The 20408-nt window shown below is 40.7% G+C and overlaps 1 protein-coding gene across 4 annotated transcripts in view; it reads left to right on the forward strand.

Moving 5' to 3' along the window:
- The first annotated feature begins 3707 nt into the window (after nt 1-3707).
- stard3nl (STARD3 N-terminal like) overlaps nt 3708-20408 on the forward strand; it is a 43238-nt gene continuing 26537 nt past the window's right edge. For all 4 annotated transcript variants that reach the window (XR_011670217.1, XR_011670216.1, XM_071362604.1 and 1 more), the window contains exons 1-2: nt 3708-3910; nt 10092-10540. Coding sequence is in view for 2 of the 4 variants with exons in the window: in XM_071362604.1 (XP_071218705.1) it covers nt 10346-10540 (195 nt within the window). In the remaining 2 variants the exon portion in view is untranslated. The remainder of the gene's footprint in view (nt 3911-10091; nt 10541-20408) is intronic.

Here is a 20408-nt window from a genome sequence, read left to right on the forward strand (position 1 = left end):
GCTTGTCTCCGTTGGGCAGTTTAGATCGAGTTTAAGGGTGTGAGAGTTGTGTTTGTTTTATTACCTGTAGTCTAATCAGATGGGACATTTACCTAAATCTAATGAATTCTAATAATAGCAGATAGGCAATTGCGATAGATAGAGCTGTGACCATGATCGTGCCATTTCCCTAGGGAATTGGCTGATGTATTTTATAAATTTGGCGCATTACAGGTTCATCTGAAAATATTAAACGTTTAATAAGTGTGAAGCAGAGGTTGGTATTAAAAATATAGAGTAATATTGTTAGGGTGGACTACAATGAAAACATTGCCTTCTAGTAAGGAGAGAATAATCATGGTTTGGTTTCTTTTCTTTCCTAAAACCTTACAATGCGTGAAAGTGACGATGACATTGATAAAGAGGGTTGATGTAAATTTAATGAGTGCTGACAGTATGTGTATCTAATATGTTAGTGTTTTTTGGGGGCTAAAACTCTAATTATGCAATATTTTAGTAATTTGAAGAAGCTGAGGTTTCAATACAATGTTTAATGATTGAGCCTTGAGGTTGTAAAATAGATTAGCTGCGGTTGACCTCGAGCGGGCTGTAAGGACGCAGTGGGACATTTTGCAGCAGAGATCCGAATAGTTGAATCGGAAACGTTCTTTGACAGTTTCTGATTACTGTTGCTCGGTTTTATAGTTTAGGTAACACCAGTGAATTTGAGCAGGAAGTTAATGTATTCTAACATTATAATCTGTTTCCAATAATTATTGACTATTACGCTGATGAGACAGCACCAACTTTTTGAAGGTTCTACATTTGTTAAACAACAGGTTTATATTTTGACTATATTAATGCAACAGCAGGTTGCAATGATTAGATTACCGGTTATGAATATGGGTTAGTGCCGAGGTATCTTAAAGGGACACACACATGGATTTTTTAAATCTTTTAATTGAACACATGTAAATTCTTTGGATAGGAAATGTACTGGAAACTTACTGTACACCTGGGATACGATATGTATGAAATGTTTGACTGTTTTTCATTAATTAGTCTAATATAGTAAGAAACACTTCTTTGAAGGGTTTATATGACCTCTGACCTCTGCCCTGACTTTCCAGTGTGGTTTGATCGCCCTCAAGGGAAAGCCATTCAGATGAGGAATTTAAGGTCATTTGCAATACTGATAATTATGATGAAGTTTATAGTTCATATCCCTATTTGTGATTTGGACCAACAGGAAGAAGGAGAGAGCGTTTGAATGAGAGTAGGCTGTCTTAAGTCTATTTTCCTATGACCGTATGGGTGAAATATATTTTTTTTAACCTTTTGACCCATTCCATACATCTGTCAGGAGGATGTACTTTGCTATAAAATGCTGTGGCTCAAATCCACTCGTTGGGCTCTCAACGAATCATCTAAGGGTGGTTCGTCGACCAGCTTCATTATTGCAATAATTAATCTATGTTTTTAATACATTTTGAATAAAGCAATATCCTGATTGGTGATTGACCTTGTCTCTCCTCATTATTGATTAGTATTTCCATGTCAAAAGTGAGAGACAAGAATTAATAAAATAAATAATCACAGCAAAGTAGTTTGTGAGCTAGAAAATGAATACCTTGACAGTCTGAGGCAGGGTGCTCTGTAATCATCCTACTCCAACTATTGACAGGGATAATGTGGCACTTCTTATTTGTCAGTAATAATTAAATTACTGGGTCCTGCCTTGATGGCTGTATTAGATTTACACCACTTGTCCTTCAGATTTTTGTAGTCCTGAATTATTAGTGAAAGCTAAAACGCTCCTTGTCCCAGAATGTCATGCTAGCGATAAAATTATCTGCTCCTGCTAGCTAGCAACAGATCTACTAACTAGCAAGCTAGCTACATTACTGAGGTTGCTATGTTCTACATTACTAACGTTGCTGTGTTTACATCTTGCATTAATGGCATCACATTTCTATAACAAAATAAATAGATTACAAATTAATAAAAAATACTTTGCCTGATAGCAGTTTATCAGATGGAAATCTCTCTCTTGAGATGTCACCTGCTGTCTACTACCTTAGATACGGATAACGGGATTAGCAGACGTGATCAGCAGAGATAGTACCATGGATAGTACAGTTTAGTACTCTGAGGCATTTGCCTGCCCAGCTAGCGAACATAAAAATGTGTTCAGAAGAAATAAATATACACAATATGTAAAAAAACAGCTTCTCCCTCGACAAAGATCGATCATCTCGAAAACTAAAGCAGATACAGTAGCTTGCTAAGGGCCACCACCTAAGGAGTTTACAGAGCTTGTCTCAACCTGTCCTTCTTTTTAGGGAGCGTGCAATTGGCATGCAGGAATGTCCCCCAGAGCTGTTGCCAGAGAATTTAATATTAATTTCTCTACCATAAGCCGCCTCTGTCGTTTTTAGAGAATTTGGCAGTACGTCCCACCAGCCTCAACCACAGACCACGTGTATGGCGTCATGTGGGCGAGCGGTTTTCCAATGTCAACATTTTTAACAGAGTGCCCCATGGTGGCGGTGGGGTTATGGTATAAGGTAGGCATAAGCTATGGACAAAGAACACAATTGCATTTTATCGATGGCAATTTGAATGCACAGAGATACCGTGATGAGCTCCTGAGGCCCTATTGTCGTGCCATTCATCCGCCACCATCGCCTCGTGTTTCAGCATAATGTATTCCCAGTCACGTGAAATCCATAGATTGGGACCTAATGAATTTATTTGAATTGACTGATTTCCTTATATAAACTGTAACTCAGAAAAATCTTTGAAATTGTTGCATGTTGCGTTTATACTTTGTTCAGCATTGGAATGTCTCCTTTCTCTTTTTCTCCATCATCACTCTCTCCACCTCCTTTTTGTTCTCCTTCATATCCAATTTGACTGTTGACTGAATGATAAAGATAATCTCATAAAGCAAAACCTACTTGGCCAAAAAAACTAAAATGTACTATTAGACTACATATCCCATAAGCCCACACAATGTCGAAATATTGGGCTCGTTTGAGTAACAAGGTGAACACAACAGACTGTAGACGAAAGTCCAGGAGTGAAGTCGGGGGAGGTGCATCTGTGACAGCTGAAAGTCAGACACGTAGTTTTCCAACAGGAAGGCTGAGTGCAACATGGAGGTGTGGCAGTTGTTTACAAACATTTTTCTTTGTAATGTCGAAATAACAAGTGTCCAACTTCCATATCACACACGCACAACTGTAAATATATGTGTACATTGTGGGGTACTAGGGGGTAACTGCCCCCCCCCCCTGTAATTCACATAAAGACCACAAGATGTCATCAAATTATTTCCCCAAAACTTTCCGTGGCTGCCACTGCTCTTGCTCAACAAAAAATGTACTCTGTCATCACAACTTTTGGAAATATTTCAAACAAAACGATTTTGTGGTAAGTTTATCAAATTTTTTGACATTGAAAAAGTTGAGGATATATTCCAATGAAGTTAGATCTATAATTGTTTTTTTTAAATATACAAGTAGGAAAGCCTTATTACTTACTAAATCATTCCCAAATAAAACTGATTCAATGGATTTTAACAGACCCCTTTTTTGTTTTTGTCCTGGCACTACATAGCTAATTCAAATAACCAACTCATCAAGTTTTGATTATTTGAATCAGCTGTGTAGTGCTAGGGTAAAAGCCAAAACGTGCACCCAGGTGGGGCCCCAGGACCGAGTTTGGGAAACTCTACCCTATTGCAACACACTTTGGAAGGCGACACTTTGATCCGCTCGAACGCGCCCATTATCACCTCATTTCCTGGTCGACGGAATCAAGTATTTCCGCCGTATTACATTGACAGTTTAGTCTTCCGCATAATATGCCAAAGACAGCGAGCGGGGTGTAAGAAGAAAACGATAGGTAGCTAGCTATACAATTAAAGGTAAGATAACAATTTCATTGCAACACAGGCTATGTCATTTACATACGTTCATTAATCATTATTACAATGTTTTCAGTGTCGAAAACATTTGCTCCTATGAAGAATAATTTTCTTGGGCGCAATACTGCCTGCTCACGAGCTGCCAAAAAAGATATCGGTGGACCGTCTTGTTTTTTTCCTCGAGCGTCGGTCGGGTCTATATGTTGTTGTGCTGAATTCGATGCCATATATGGTCATCTATTTAACCAGTTTAACGGATCATAATGATTTAATATCACTAACCCCAATTTGCATTAGGTAAAGTAACTGCACATTTGTGATTAGTTGATATAGTTGGAACAGAACTTGCAACAATGTAGCCAATTGCCCAATTACAATAAACTCACATTGCAACATTAAGCACAACAGTGAGTGGTTAGTTGCAGTAGTCTCGCGTTGAACTCAAATCACGTCTTAGGGAAGACTGGAGTCTCATCTATAGACGTTGTCTATACTCAATTTGCCCCAAAACTAATGATAACATTGCATGTTTTCACGCAAAATGTGGCATTTATAAAAACTGAACTAGACTTGAATTTGCTTGTCCTCCCGCAAACTTAGACCATGCGTACGACAGTTTCTAGTTGTTGAAGTATTGCATTGCAAGAAGGCTAAAGTAGCCTAGTGCAGGAATATGACACTTATTCATAACAAAAACGGGTAGATAAATTATAATATGAAAACATTTCCCGTTAGAGAGAAGAGCGAAAATCGATGCATTCTAAAATAATTAGAAAGGCATTAACGTTACATGTTATATTTCAGTAATTTAGCAGATGGCCTTATCCAGAGCAACTTAGTACATTCGTCTTAAGATGGATAGGTGGGACAACGCACAGTCAGTCATAGTATGTACATTTTCCCTCAATCAAGTAGACATCTAATTCCAACTATTTATTTCATTTCCATGATCATTGCAGAATAAATTACTCACCTTTTCTGACCGATGGTTTTATACTCACGAAATAGCCTACAACAGGTTAGGATAGGGTACCATTAATCCCACATCTCATTTTTCCATTGACGTTTGTAGGCTACGTCTGAAAACTGTAATGTCATATTTCGAGTAGACTGTCATTTATAAACATCATACATTGCACTGAGTGTACAAAACATTAGGAACATCCCCGTTTGGCCTCAGAACAGCCTCAATTCGTTGGGCATGGTCTACAAGTTGTTAAAAGCGTTGATGCTTCCCACTGTTGCTAAGTTGGCGGGATGTCCTTTGGGTGGTGGACCATTCTTGATACACACGGGACACTTGTGTGACATACCCAGCAGCATTGTAGTTCGTGACACACTAAAACCAGTGCACCTGGCATCTACTACCATACCCCGTTCAAAGCCACTTACATTTTTGGTCTTGCCCATTCACCCACTGAGTTGAACACATACACAATCTGAGTTTCATCATATATTCCCCATTTCCACAAGGCTACTACTAGTCTACTTTTGCTTGTTTGCAATGCAATATTTCAACCACTAGAAACTGCGTACGCATTGTCTGAAGCCCTCACTCAATTCTGGACCTCAAAGCCAGTTCCACTGCTTTTTTTTTTTTTCAACGTTCCCCTCTAATCAGGGACTGATTTAGACTGGACACACCAGGTGGTTTCAATTAACTAACTATCAGGTAGAACAGAGTACCAGCAGGCTCCTGACCTTGTAGGGTAAGAGTTGAATGCCCCTGGTCTAAAGAGCGCAGGAGGATAAGCACAGTCTTGTGTCAAGTTCAGGTTTTATTAATGCCAACTTTGCGTGAACTGGTGCACGCAAGTTTTGGGGCATATTTTGTTTGTACAACACGTTTAGAAATGAGGCCCCGGGGATTGGCAACTCCAGACCTCTGGGGCCGGAGTTGTGTCACTCTTTTCCCCCATCCCTAGCAAATACAGCTGATTTAAACTAATTGCATTCTAAACTGAAGATCATGATTAGTTGATTATTGGAGTCAGGTTTGTTAGCTGGGGCAAAAGTGTAACACCAATCAGGCCTCCGAGGACTGGCGTTGACCATCCTATCAATGTAGAAAGTTGCCATTTCTACAATTGATTAGACTAATGTAGCTTCTGTACCTACTGTGTTATTGTCCCTTAGGCCAGTGTTTTTTTTTTTATAACCATGATCATTATTTTTTTTTAGAGACCTGAACTACCTCACCTCGTTAAGGGCTTGATGATTAGTTTTCAAGTAACCTAACGTAGCAGGTGTAAAAAAACACCTGAGCTGCGTTTCTTTCTTTCTGGTCCTGATGAGGGAAAAAAACTGTCGGGAGGTTGTCTTCTGCATTGTTCAACCAATCCAATAAATGTGGCGGAGGAGTGTAGATGGAGTGTCGCCTTGTTAACCTCTCTGGGATCGTTCGGGACGTAAGCGTCCCACCTTGCCAACAGCCAGTGAAATTGCAGGGCGGCAAATTCAAACAGAAATCTCAATTAAAATTCCTCAAACATACAAGTATTATACAGCATTTTAAAGATATACTTCTTGTTAATCCAGCCACAGTCTCTGATTTCAAAAAGTCTTTACGGCGAAAGCACACCATGCGATTATGTTAGGTCAGCGCCTAGCCACAGAAAACCATACAGCCATTTTCCAACCAAGGAGAGGTGTCACAAGTCAGAAATAGCATTAAAATTAATCACTTACCTTTGATGATCTTCAACTGATGGCACTCCCAGGTCTCCATGTTAGACAATAAATGTTTGTTTTGTTCGATAAAGTTCATCTTTGTCCAAATACCTCCTTTTTGTTCGAGTTTAGTCCAGTAATCCAAATGCACAAAGCGCGGGCACAAAGTCCAGACAAAGTCAAAAGTTCCATTAAAGTTCGTAGAAACATGTCAAACAATGTTTCTAATCAATCCTTAGGGTGTTATCATAAATATTCAATACTGTTTTCATTAGAAAGGAAAGGGAACGAACCTCGCGCTCACGGGCGAGACTAAACTAAAGGCTTTCAGCCTGACCACTTGTTGAAACGGCTCTTATTCGCTCCCCTTTCACAATACAAGCCTGAAACAACTTCTAAAGACATCTACTGGAAGCCTTAGGAAGTGCAATCTGACCCCATAGACACAGTATATTGGATAGGCAATCACTTAAAAAAACTACAAACCTCAGATTTCCCACTTACGGGTTGAATTTCTCAGGTTTTTGCCTTCCATATGAGTTCTGTTATACTCACAGACATTATTTTAACAGTTTTGGAAACTTTAGTGTTTTCTATCCAAATGTTATATTCATATCCTAGCTTCTGAGCCTGAGTAACAGATAATTTACTCTGGGCACGCTTTTTATCCAAACTTCCCAATGCTGCCCCCATTGGGATAGCCCAATGAATTTAACCGAGTTTATAAACCGAGGCGCAACATCGCAAGACTTCTGTGAACGCAATCGAGGCACACTTGGGCCCGGTTTCCCAAAAGCATTTTAAGGCTTAAGTTCATCGTTAGAACCGTCGTAGGAGCGTTTTTAGATCTCCGAGATGTTTCTCCCAAAACCGTCGTTATTAATGTTGCACTTGTAAACACTTGTAATCTAATGCCTGCCTCAGACCACTCGTAGAACAGTTAAGTGCGTCGTTAGATGCTTTTTTTGCCCTCCCAAGTCACTTTATCCACAAAGATCTCCGCTAAACAACTTCAGATCAAAGTTGGCTACCAATACAAAGTTGCCAATGTCTTTGCATTTGATACAAACAAGCGACGTTTAAAAAAAAAAAATGCTTTAAATCAAGACAGAGATGACTGCATTAAAATATAAACAGTAGTATATATGTCTATTTCAATCATATTGAAATACATTAAATGTTCAATTGAGTTATATTTTGCTACTTGTAGGCTACTGTCTGTAATTTGTCTCAAATATATTTCATGTGTGGCTTAACGTGTGCAATAGTGTGCCAAATCTGTGATTTTTGTGCATTTATATTGGATATACATTAGTATAGACATCTGTGATTTAGTTCATTTTTATTAGGTAAGCATTAGAATAAGCCGCCTCAACATTTGCAGCCGTAGGTGGTAATACCTCAATAGGAGCTGATCCATTGTCAGTATTGTGAAATAATTCTGTTCAGGAAATATATTTGAATGGAGAAAGCTGATTCTAGAGCAGCGCTCCCTTTCTTTCGATCCTATCTGTATCGACACATGCTCCAATGATGCACTTAGCAACCGTTCTCTCTGCATGGTGTTTTGGGAAACGGCCGTTGTAGGAAAAATACAATGTTAAAACACTTGTAAGTTCCATCGCTATAGGGAAACCAGGCCCAGGCAAGGAGTGCCTTTTTGATTTGATGACCGTTAGACCCGATGACGTGTTTCTGCGCATGAGCTTAGCTAGCTAACGTCGAAGACATCGCCAAACGGAGAAGCAGTTTCTGCCTATGTTTTGGGGGGCTATATCAGCTTTAATATGGCATATAGATTGTAGCTTCCAGCAATGTAATTGTCTGCATCATGATGTGGTTAGGGGAACATAGGAAAATATATTTCCCCCTAACCCCACCACTAATTGGAGTAAACTAATGGAAAACAAAACTTAGGCTTCTACTTCCATCTTATACACACTATATACATTTTACGGACACAACATATTTTACAATTGTTATTTTTAATCCTTCAGCTGCTCTATTACCCCTCCCATCTACAGTGCATCCAGAAAGTATTCAGACCCCTTGACTTTTTCCACATAATGACAGAACGAACAGGTTTTTAGAAATGTTTGCAAATTTATAAAAAATAAACAAATATCACATTTACATAATTCAGACCCTTTACTCCGTACTTTGTTGAATCGCCTTTGGCAGCGATTACAGCCTCGAGTCTTCTTGGGTATGACGCTACAACCTTGGCACACCTGTATTTGGGGAGTTTCTCCCATTTTCTTCTCTGCAGATCCTTTCAAGCTCTGTCAGGTTGGATGGGGAGCGTCGCTGCACAGCTATTTTCTGGTCTTTTCAGAGATGTTCGATCGGGTTCAAGTCCGGGGTCTGGCTGGGCCACTCAGAGACATCCCGAAGCCACTCCTGCGTTGTCTTGGATGTTTGCTTAGGGTCGTTGTCCTGTTGGAAGGTGAACCTTTGCCCCAGTCTGAGGTCCGGAGCGCTCTGGAGTAGGGTTTCATCAAGGATCCGTCTGTACTTTGCTCCGTTCACCTTTCCCTCAATCCTGACTAGTCAATGCTGCCTCCACCGTGCTTCACCTTAGGGATGGTGCTAGGTTTCCTCCAGACGTGACGCTTGGTATTCAGGACAAAGAGTTCAATGTTGGTTTCATCAGACCAGAGAATCCAAGCTGGCTGTCGTGTGCCTTTAACTTAGGAGTGCCTTCCACCTGGCCACTCTACCATAAAGGCCTGATTAGTGGAATGTTGCAGAGATGGTTGTTTTTCTGGAAGGTTCTCCCATCCCCAGTCCCCAGCTCTGTCAGAGTGACCATCGGGTTCTTGGCCACCTCCTTGACCAAGGCCCTTATCCCCCGATTGCTCCGTTTGGCCGGACAGCCAGCTCTAGGAAGAGTCTTGGTGGTTCCAAAGTTCTTCAATTTAAGAATGATGGATGCCACTTTGTTCTTGGTAACCTTCTATGCTGCAGACATTTTTTGGTACCCTTCCCTAGATCTGCGCCTCGACACAATCCTGTCTCGGAGCTCTACGGATAATTCCTTCGACCTCATGGCTTGGTTTTTGTTCTGCCATGCACTGTCAACTGTGGGACATTACATAGACTGGTGTGTGCCTTTCCAAGCATGTCCAATGAATTGAATTTACAACCGGTGGATGAAGTTGTAGAAACATCTCAAGGATGATCGATGGAAACATGATGCACCTGAGCTCAATTTCGAATCTCATAGCAAAGGGTCTGAATACTTATGTAAATAAGGTACATTTGAAATATTTTTTTCATACATTTGCAAACATCTCTTAAAACCTGTTTATGCTAAACATAAGAGAGCCATAGATGGCTCTGCTTTCAAGTATTATTTTACATGGGGTAATATACTAAAGTAAATGGCAGTAATGCAAATAGGTCTACTGCCTGCATTTGAAATAAAAGCAGGCAAGCAAATGAATTGACCCTTACCTTGATGTGAAATGTAAACCGCATGTACTGAAGGCCTGGCTTTTCTCTTTTTCAGCTGAGGCAGGGATGCATCTGACATCCACCCGCAGCAATCGTCACTGGATGTGATAAGTAGGCGGGCCTTCTTCTGACCAGTTGACGGGGCCAATACCTGCAAGCAGCAGGTGTGGGCACACCCCTTGAGTGGTGTGCGTTGCCAAAGCTCCTCGGCCTTTACTGTCATTGGCCGTGACTGGAGGAGCAACCAAGTAGCTGACTGACGCTTCATTAGTGGGTGGAGCCAGCCCAGAGTGAAAGGCGTGGCCAGTTATGGAGAGCATAAGTGGTAGCAGCGTGGACTCGAGAGCCACCCTTCGGGGCATAAACACCACACCTCTCTTGGCCCGCATAGAGTCTTATGAGGCGAGCGAGAAGAAGTGTATCTCTGATGTCAGGAGGACATTCTGCCTCTTTGTCACCTTTGACCTCCTCTTCATCACCTTGCTCTGGATCATTGAGCTCAATGTAAGTTTTTTTTATTTTTATGCACCATGAAAGTGAATAATCCTGGTAAGTGCAATCTGGATATGTGCGAACTCCTGCAATGAGGTTTTTCAGTCCCAATTCAATGACATTATAATGAATCGCTCCTGTTAACTTCATGCTCCGGTTTAGTGCACACTGTCACTACATGACAGTTGTACCAAGCTGTTGTATTTATCAGGCCCTTTCATAGCTTATTAAAGTATTGATAGAGCTCAATATTGACTACTGTAGTTTAAGATAAATGTATCGATGTATGAATCATTTTGAAACGCTACCTTTTTTGTTACTGGGAAAAGTTTGCAGTTACTGGTAACGTGTATCCAAAGGGCACTTAATTTACTATAACAGGCTTTTAAAAGCTATATGGCTTTTTCTGAACAATTTCAACTTTTTTTTTTTACCCACATATTTTATTGTAGTCCTGCATACTGAGTTTACATAACACTGCCTTTTACTTCCCACAACAGGGGTATTTGTTTTGCAACTGTTTACTCCAAACGGAAACCTTTTTGCAAAAAAATTGTTTCAATTGGACAACTTCAATTAGGTCCCTTTTCGTTCTGTTTGGTTCTTAAACAGTTTCAATTGCGATACGTATTGAATACACTCCTGGTTTCAGTGTCTTTTCACTGTGGTAAGATAACACTTCTCATTGTTAAACGGAGTAGGCCAATTCTAACCAGCATTGGCCACTAGACTATTGCCAGCTGATCTCTCCTTAAACCATCAAAACACACTAAAATCACCCGCACAGCTGATCTCAATTGCAACCATCATCCGCCACCGTTTCCCCGCTCCATAACGTGAATGGCAAATTTACCATGGCAAATCTACTTGTAAGGCGTCTGTTTCTCAAACTCAACACTCAGTTGTTCAGTTGTGCACCGGGGCCTCCCACTCTTTCTATTCTGGTTAGAGCCAGTTTGCGCTTTTCTGTGAAGGGATTAGTACACAGCATTGTACGAGATCTTCAGTTTCTTGGTAATTTCTCGCATGGAATAGAATTAATTTCTCATAAAAAGAATAGACCGATGAGTTTCAGAAGAAATTCTTTGTTTCTGGCCATTTTGAGCCTGTAATTGAACCCACAAATGCTGAAGCGCCAGATACTCAACTAGTTTGAAGGCCAGTTTTATTGCGTCTTTAAATCAGCACAACAGTTTTCAGCTGTGCTAACATAATTGCAAAAGGGTTTTCTAATGATCAATTAGCCTTTTTAAAATGATCAACTTAGATTAGCTAACACAATGTGCCATTGGAACAGAGGAGTGATGGTTGCTGATAATGGGCCTCTATACGCCTATGTAGATATTCTATTAAAAAAAATGCTGTTTCCAGCTGCAATAGTCATTTACAAAATTAACAATGTTTACACTGTATTTCTGATCAATTTGATGTTATTTTAATGGACAAAAAAGTTGCTTTTCTTTCAAAAACAAGGATGTTTCTAAGTGACAAACTTTTGAACGGTAGTGTACATGTAGGTACTGGTAAAGGGAACTAGGCAGGATAGATAATAAACTGAGTAACAGCAGCGTGTGTGTGTGAGAGCGTGTGGGGTGTAGTGTGGGTATAGTTCAGTGAGCGTGCATAGAGTCGGTCCAAGAGAGTCCGTGCAAATAGGCAGGGTGGCCATTTGATTAACTGTTCAGCAGTCTTATGGCTTTGGGGTTAATGCTCTTTAGGAGCCTTTGGGTCCCAGACTTGGTGCTCCGGTACCGCTTGCGGTGCGGTAGCAGAGAGGACACTCTGTGGTTTGGGTGGCTGGAGTCCTTGAAAATGTTTAGGGCCTTCCCGCCTGGTCCTGGATGCAGGGAGCTTGGCTCCAGTGATGTACTGGACCATATGCACTACCCTCTGTAGTAGCGCCTTACGGATACCAAGCAGTTACCATAACAAGTGTTGATGCAGCCAGTCAAGATGCTCTCAATGGTGCAGCTGTATAACTTATTGTGGATCTTAGGGCCCGTGCCGACTCTTTTCAGCCTCCTGATGGGGAAGAGGTGTTGTTGTGCCCGTTGGTGGGTTTGGACCATAATAGGTCCTTCGTGATGTGGACACCGAGGAACTTGACGCTCTCAACCCGCTCCACTACAGCCCCGTTCATGTGAATTGGGGTGTGCTTGGCCCTACGTTTTCTGTAGTCCACAAAACTGCCAGGTCACTGACCTCCTCCTTATAGGCTGTCATGTCATCGGTGATCAGGCCAATGTATTCAACTTTTTCTGGCCCATGGTGTTGCGTGTGAATGTTTATCCTTTTAAGTTTAGAAAAGAGACATTTTCAGTCCGACGTTTTAAACCTAGACTTGGACCACACACCCTCTCCACCGAATACCAGACGGGAAGCAAAATAGTGATTGCTTTGTGTCAGTTAGCCATTGATTCCTTCCAAACCACGCATTGTTGAATTTGCCATTTCTGCCTTGTTGTGTAATGTTTATGTCCAATGGCCGATGAGCACCGATTATGTTTTATCAATAATTGAAAAGGATTTGCCAGTAGATTGTCAACGTGATTCATGATGATAACTGCTTAACTTCTTTGGGCTGCAAGCCCGAGGCCGGGCACAATATGACAACAGCCACTTCAAGTGCAGGGCGCGAAATTCAAAATATATATTTTTTTTTTTATATTTAACTTTCACACATTAACAAGTCCAATACAGCTAATGAAAGATACACATCTTGTGAATCCAGCCAACATGTCCGATTTTTAAAAATGTTTTACAGGGAAAACACCACGTATATTTATGTTAGCTCACCTCCAAATAGAAAAAAGCACAGACATTTTTCACAGCACAGGTAGCATGCACAAAACCAACATAACTAACCAAGATCCAACCAAACTAACCAAGAAACAACTTCATCAGATGACAGTCCTATAACATGTTACACAATAAATCTATGTTTTGTTCGAAAAATGTGCATATTTGAGGTATAAATCAGTTTTACATTGCAGCTACCATCACAGCTACCGTCAAAAATAGCACCGAAGCAGCCAGAGTAATTATAGAGACCAACGTGAAATACCTAAATACTCATAAAACATTTCTGAAAAATCGATGGTGTACAGCAAATTAAAGACAAACATCTTGTGAATCCAGCCAATGTTTCCGATTTTTTTAAAGTGTTTTACAGCGAAAACACAATATATCATTATATTAGCTTACTACAATAGCCTACCACACTACCGCATTCATTCATCAAGGCACGTTAGCGATAGCAATAGGCACGTTAGCGATCGTAACAAACCAGCAAAAGATATATAATTTTTGACTAACCTTGATAAACTTCATCAGATGACAGTCCTATAACATCAGGTTATACATACACTTATGTTTTGTTCGAAAATGTGCATATTTAGAGCTGAAATCAGTGGTTATACATTGTGCTAACGTAGCATCTTTTTCCCAGAATGTGCGGATATTTCTATTAGACTCTCACCTATTCTGACCAAATAACTATTCATAAACATTACAAAAAAATAAATGTTGTATAGGAAATGATAGATACACTAGTTCTTAATGCAATCGCAGTGTTAGAATTCTAAAAATAACTTCATTACGACATAAGGCTTACGTTATGGCGAGATAGTGGCCAAAACCTGGGCGCAAAACTAATAGTACACAGTTCGACAGATATATGAAATAGCATCATAAAATGGGTCCTACTTTTGATGAGCTTCCATCAGAATGTTGTACAAGAGGTCCTTTGTCGGGAACAATCGTTGTTTGATTTTAGAACGTCCTTTGTCCCTCTTGAATTAGCAAGCACACTAGCCAAGTGGCGCGAAGCTCTCCTTCCTGAACAAAGGCACACAACGCAACACGCCTAATGTCCCGAATAAATTTCAATAATCTAATAAAACTATATTGAAAAAACATACTTTACGATGATATTGTCACATGTATCAAATAAAATCAAAGCCGGAGATAGTAGTCGCCTATAACGACAGCTTTTCAGAAGGCAATTCCAGGTCCATCCTCGCGCTTTCCAGAAAACAGGAAATGGGTGACACGTCATTCCAAGAGGATTCATTCCACCTCAGACCAAGATAATCACTCCATTTCTTCTCTCACTGCCTCTTGACATCTAGTGGAAGGTGTATGACGTGCATGTATACTAATACGTATCATGCCCATTTATAGGCAGGCCCTAGAACAGAGCATCGTTTTCAGACTTTCCACTTCCTGGTCAGGAAGTTTGCTGCCAAATGAGTTCTGTTTTACTCACAGATATAATTCAAACGGTTTTAGAAACTAGAGAGTGTTTTCTATCCAATAGTAATAATAATATGCATATTGTACGAGCAAGAATTGAGTACGAGGCCGTTTGAAATGGGCACCTTTTATCAGAGCTACTCAATACTGCCCCTGCAGCCCAAACAGGTTAACTAGTTAGCTAGCTAAGATTTTGCTTTTGACGTGATCAGTCCATTCAAAGCTATGGTAAATATAACATCATTTGATTTCTTTTTATCTGTGGCCAATGACCTCAAGCTTTGGACGGGCACTTCTAATGTAAATCTATGGCAGCACCCAAGGGGGCTTGAACTGCCTAGTGCTCCCTGAAGATTCTGCGGCAATGTAGTGTCCCCATGAGTGACAGAACACTGAGCCAATCACAGCGCAACTAGAGAAAATTACCAACGCCTACGCTCTGCTTTTGCTAGCTGCTCCTCCGAAACACCTGCATTTTGGAGCTGCCTTACTCAGGAGTCCGTGTTTGTGTGCAGCTTTATTAACTCAAGGATATTTATTTTTTTACATTCCACGAATCGCTTTCTCCTTTGCTGGAGTCTCATATTGCAGGAGTTTCCCCTTGAAATCATGTCCGTGGTAAGGACAACTTGGTTGCTGATTTGTCTTTCAAGGGTGGGCAGTCAAAGTTTTTTTGTTTAGTCAGTGTGTAGCCCTGGCATACATTTGACTGCACGTTTTTCCATATTAAAAATGAGTTTTGTTTTGGTTGGGCTCGTCCCAAAGGGATGAGAGCTCTAGAAAGCTACACAGAGAAATTTTACCTCTGTTTTTCTAAACTTCTGAGCTTTAGGCAGCAAAAAGCAAAAATGATATATATAATTAAGTGTGTATATGTACATAGGTGGCTGTTATGTCTTGGTTTTAACTCTCAGACATGTTTATACTGGAGAAGGCAACACATTGAAGTTGTGAAATGGGAGTTTTCTGTTGGTTGTGTGCAAACTTGTCCAACAAAAATGTTGGATATATTTGTTGTCTTTACGGGGGAAGGTGTTAAGTTTTGCTCTATTTCGAGGTTGGTTCTTTTTGGGTGTTGCTTGCCCTGATTGGAATCATCCTTGTTGGTCAGGATGTGTTGCACCTGTGCTGGCACAGGTGATATTTAAGAGCAGCTGGTAGGGTTGCAAAGGGTCGGAAACTTTCCATGGGAAGTTAAGCCTGGGAATTTTGCTTAAATTCATCCAAGTTAGCAGTGAACCTTTTTTTATGGGATACACATGGCAATTCTAGGTCTTGTGGCATATGTTGGTTAAACAATCCCCAATTCAATGTAATTGCAACCCTCTGCATGCATAGTGCATTCTTCCATCACATGTACAGCTGAATCTCAAGATCTTGCACACTAATGAGATGCTATTGAGCCCACACTACTACACTGTCTGAGCCAAGGACTACATGCTTTCTGGTACGTTTTTTGATTATAATACTGGGTGGGGTGAATACACAATAATAAATGTTTTTTAAATTACATGCTTTTTTTGTTAACTAGTAAATAGTAGCCTACACCAGTATTTCAATTTCTAACTTGTTAACATTTTCTGCTAGTTAGTTTTTGACACCATGTGGGTTTAGCTTGCTTGAGCCTGCTAACTGAGGAGTGTTAATTCACCCGTTTCTATACATGTTTCATTTTAGAACATTTATTTTACAAAGGATTTAGATTAAACTGCTTAACTATTTATCTGTAAATTGAATTTTTATTTATTTTTTACTCTTTTTCTAATCTTCACAGTGCCCGTGACATTTTCCTATCTGATGTGTGGAGACATTTCACTGCAGCTAATGTAGAAGGGAGAAGCTGTGTACATTTGCAAATACTGTGCCAAATCATATGTGAAGAATGCAACAAAGTGCATAAAGTTCCCTCAGCGCTCACAAGCAACCTCTGACAAAAGTCCCTCTACTTCTATTCGAGGTGAAAATGATGAATCAGAAACCTTATCGATAGCAACAGCTCATGGTCCTCCTGGAATCAGATGTTTTTTTTGGCTCAATGGAGGAACGTAGTCAGAGATGCTGATGAATGTCTTGCTCGAACTGTGTATGCAACTGGTTCACCTCTGATGCTCACTTGCAATGTGTATTGGAAGAGATTTCTGAATGTTCTTCGCCCAGCATACACCCCTCCAACAAGACATGCTTTCTCCTAATTTGCTGGATGCAGAGTTCAGGTGAAGGTCAAGGAAATCATATTGCAATCATCTCTGATGGGTGTTTGAATGTTCTACATCTCCACCCCTCAACCAGTATTCTACAAGAGCACAGACACAATGGACAACAGACACAAAGGTCTCTACATTGCAGATGAGCTGAAGGGGCAGTCATCAATGACCTTGGACCACAGAAGGTATTTGCACTGGTGACAGACAATGCTGTGAACATGATGGCTGCTTGGTCTGAATTGGAGGAGTCCTACCCTCACATCACACCCATTGGCTGTGCTACTCATGCATTGAATCTGCTCCTCAAGGACATCATTGCACTGAAAACAATGGATACACTTCCTACCTGTCCCAGACCTGCTGTTTTCAACTCTTAATGATCGGCTATGAAAAGCCAACTGACATTTATTCCTGATTATTATTTGACCATGCTTGTCACTTATGAACATTTTGAACATCTTGGCCATGTTCTGTTATAATCTCCACCTGGCACAGCCAGAAGAGGACTAGCCACCCCTCATAGCCTGGTTCCTCTCTAGGTTTCTTCCTAGGTTTTGGCCTTTCTAGGGAGTTTTTCCTAGCCACCGTGCTTCTACACCTGCATTGCTTGCTGTTTGGGGTTTTAGGCTGGGTTTCTGTACAGCACTTCGAGATATTAGCTGATGTACGAAGGGCTATATAAAATAAACTTGATTTGAAGAGAGCCAAGGAAATGGTTAGGTATGTGAAGGGTCATCAAGTTATAGCAGCAATCTACCTCACAAAGGAAAGTGAGAAGAATAAGAGCACCACATTGAAGCTGCCCAGCAACACACGTTGGGGTGGTGTTGTCATCATGTTTGACAGTCTCCTGGAGGGGAAAGAGTCTCTAAGAAATGGCCATATCACAGTCTGCCGATATGGAAAGCCCCATCAAGAGGATCCTCCTGGATGATTGTATTTTGGGAGAGTGTGGTAAGCAGCCTGAAACCTATAGCAGTAGCCATTGCACGGATTGAGGGAGACCATGCCATCCTGTCTGATGTTCAGACTCTGCTTGCAGATGTAAGAGAAATCCGTACTGCTCTGCCCACTGCACTGTTGCTCCAAGCAGAGGAAACTGCAGTTCTGAAATATATCAAAGCGTGAAGTCTTCTGCCTGAAGCCTGTACACGCTGCAGCGTACATGTTGGACCCCAAGTATGCTGGCAAGAGCATCCTGTCTGGTGCAGAGATCAACAAGGCCTATGGTGTCATCATTACCGTGTCTCGCCACTTTGGCCTGGATGAGGGCAAGGTTCTTGGCAGTCTGGCGAAGTACTCTTCTAAGCAAGGGCTTTGGAATGGAGATGCAATATGGCAGTCGTGCCAACATATCTCATCAGCCACATGGTGGAAGGGACTTTGTGGGTCTGAGGCTCTTTCCCCTGTTACCTCCATCATCCTCCCAATCCCACCAACATCTACCGCCTCAGAGCGCAACTGGTCCTTGTTTAGGAACACACACACACCAAAGCACGCAACAGGCTGACCAATACAAGGGTTGAAAAATTGGTGGCCATCCTCAACAAGGTTGGAAAGTGCCAGTGAAGATGAGGCCTCAGAGTCTGATGTTCAAGAGGTGGACATTGAGGTGGTCCAGGGAGAAGACATGGAAGCCTGAGGGGAAGACAACCAAAGCTTTAGTTTCTAGAGTATCATTTTACAGATGTATGTTGAAAACATTTTTGGGAGATGCGATGGATCATTCAATATTCCCTTTCTTTTGTAGTTCAGTGAAATCATCCCATGTGAAGAGTCGACTCATTTAATTAAAGTTCAATTTGTAACAATTTTTTCTATTGGAAGGATTCAATCATTTGCAATTATGTCTACTTATGATAAGGTAAAAGGTTTGTTTCTGTCTCCGTATGATATATCCAATGCAAAAAAATCTACATTTTTAAATGGTATTAATATTAATTCCTGTTATTTCCCATGGAAAGTTTCCACCTCTGAATATTCACCAAAATGTGCAACCCTAGCAGCTGGCATGAGAGATGTTGGAAGAGCTTTACTGGTGTTCAGCGCTTCCTCATTGAGTTTGTGAAAAACAAAACCTTTTATCTTGTTTTACTTTTTACTCCATATTATACGTTTTTTTTATTTTGGTTTGCTTTTCCTGGGGCAAATTTAGTGCGCACACATGGTGGGTGTCTTTTAGGACCCACTTTCTTGTTGCTAGTCAACTTTCAGTGGACACGTCATGAACACTCCACCTGTTTCGTTTTGGTTGTTAGTGACTGTTAGTTCCCACTTCTGTTTGAGCGGCTACATTTTTGGTTTCTTGTTGTGTAACGTAAACATGTCACAAGACTTTCATGAATACAACCAACTTATTGGTTCAGGGACCTAAATCTTCGAATCAACGGCATTTGTTTTGTTTTTACTTTGGTACTCTGGACCCTGTCCTTGCATTTCAAGGCCGCAGTGAGACAATGACTTATCAGTGAGACAATGACTTATCAGTGAGACAATGACTTATCAGTGAGACAATGACTTATCAGTGAGACAATGACTTATCAGTGAGACAATGACTTATCAGTGACCCAAGACCTGCTCAGATAATCCCTACCATTGTGTCACTGAGCTGTCGGTGTACTGCTGCAAATGTACATTTCCCAGTCATAATGTAAGTCACCTAATTTATGTTCTTCTAAATGCCTCTGTCAAAATCTGCTCTAAAGCAGTATCCACACCCATTGAACGTAGTGATCATAATATAATATCCATATCTAGAAAAAAACAATGTTCCAAAGACTGGATTAAATGGTGTATAAGCGATCATAGAGGTTTTACAATGATTCCAAATGTGGAATATTTGTCGGTCTGTGTGTAATAAGTGACATCCTGATTCTGCATGTGAAGCATTTATGAAATTGCTTATTCCAGTTACTAATAAGCATGCACCCATTTAAGATAATGACAAAATATGGTTAAATCCCCTTGAATTTAAAAATTGTATGGTTGAGAAGGATATGGCAAATAAGTCTGGCTGGACAACCGATTGGCAAACGTATTGCAAATTTGAGAAATCATGTGACTGAACTTAACAAAAATAAATTCTACTATGAAACAACTAAAATAAATTATATATAGAAGGATAGTAAAAAGCTTTTAAATGAAATTTTGGCCAAAAATGCAAACTCATTTTTGCTGTAGCGTTAAGATTTCCCTTCACTGGAACTAAGGGACCAAGGCCGAACCATGAAAAACCGCCACAGACCATTATTCCTCCTCCACTGAACTTCATAGTTGGCACTATGCATTGCGGCAGGTAGCGTTCTCTTGTCATCTGCCAAACCCAGATTTGTCCGTCGAACTGTCAGATGGTGAAACGTGATTCATCACTCCAGAGAACGCGTTTCCACTGCTCCAGAGTCCAATGGCGGTGAGCTTTACAC

This window comes from Salvelinus alpinus, chromosome 23, assembly GCF_045679555.1.
Source record: "Salvelinus alpinus chromosome 23, SLU_Salpinus.1, whole genome shotgun sequence".
Classification (NCBI taxonomy): domain Eukaryota; kingdom Metazoa; phylum Chordata; class Actinopteri; order Salmoniformes; family Salmonidae; genus Salvelinus; species Salvelinus alpinus.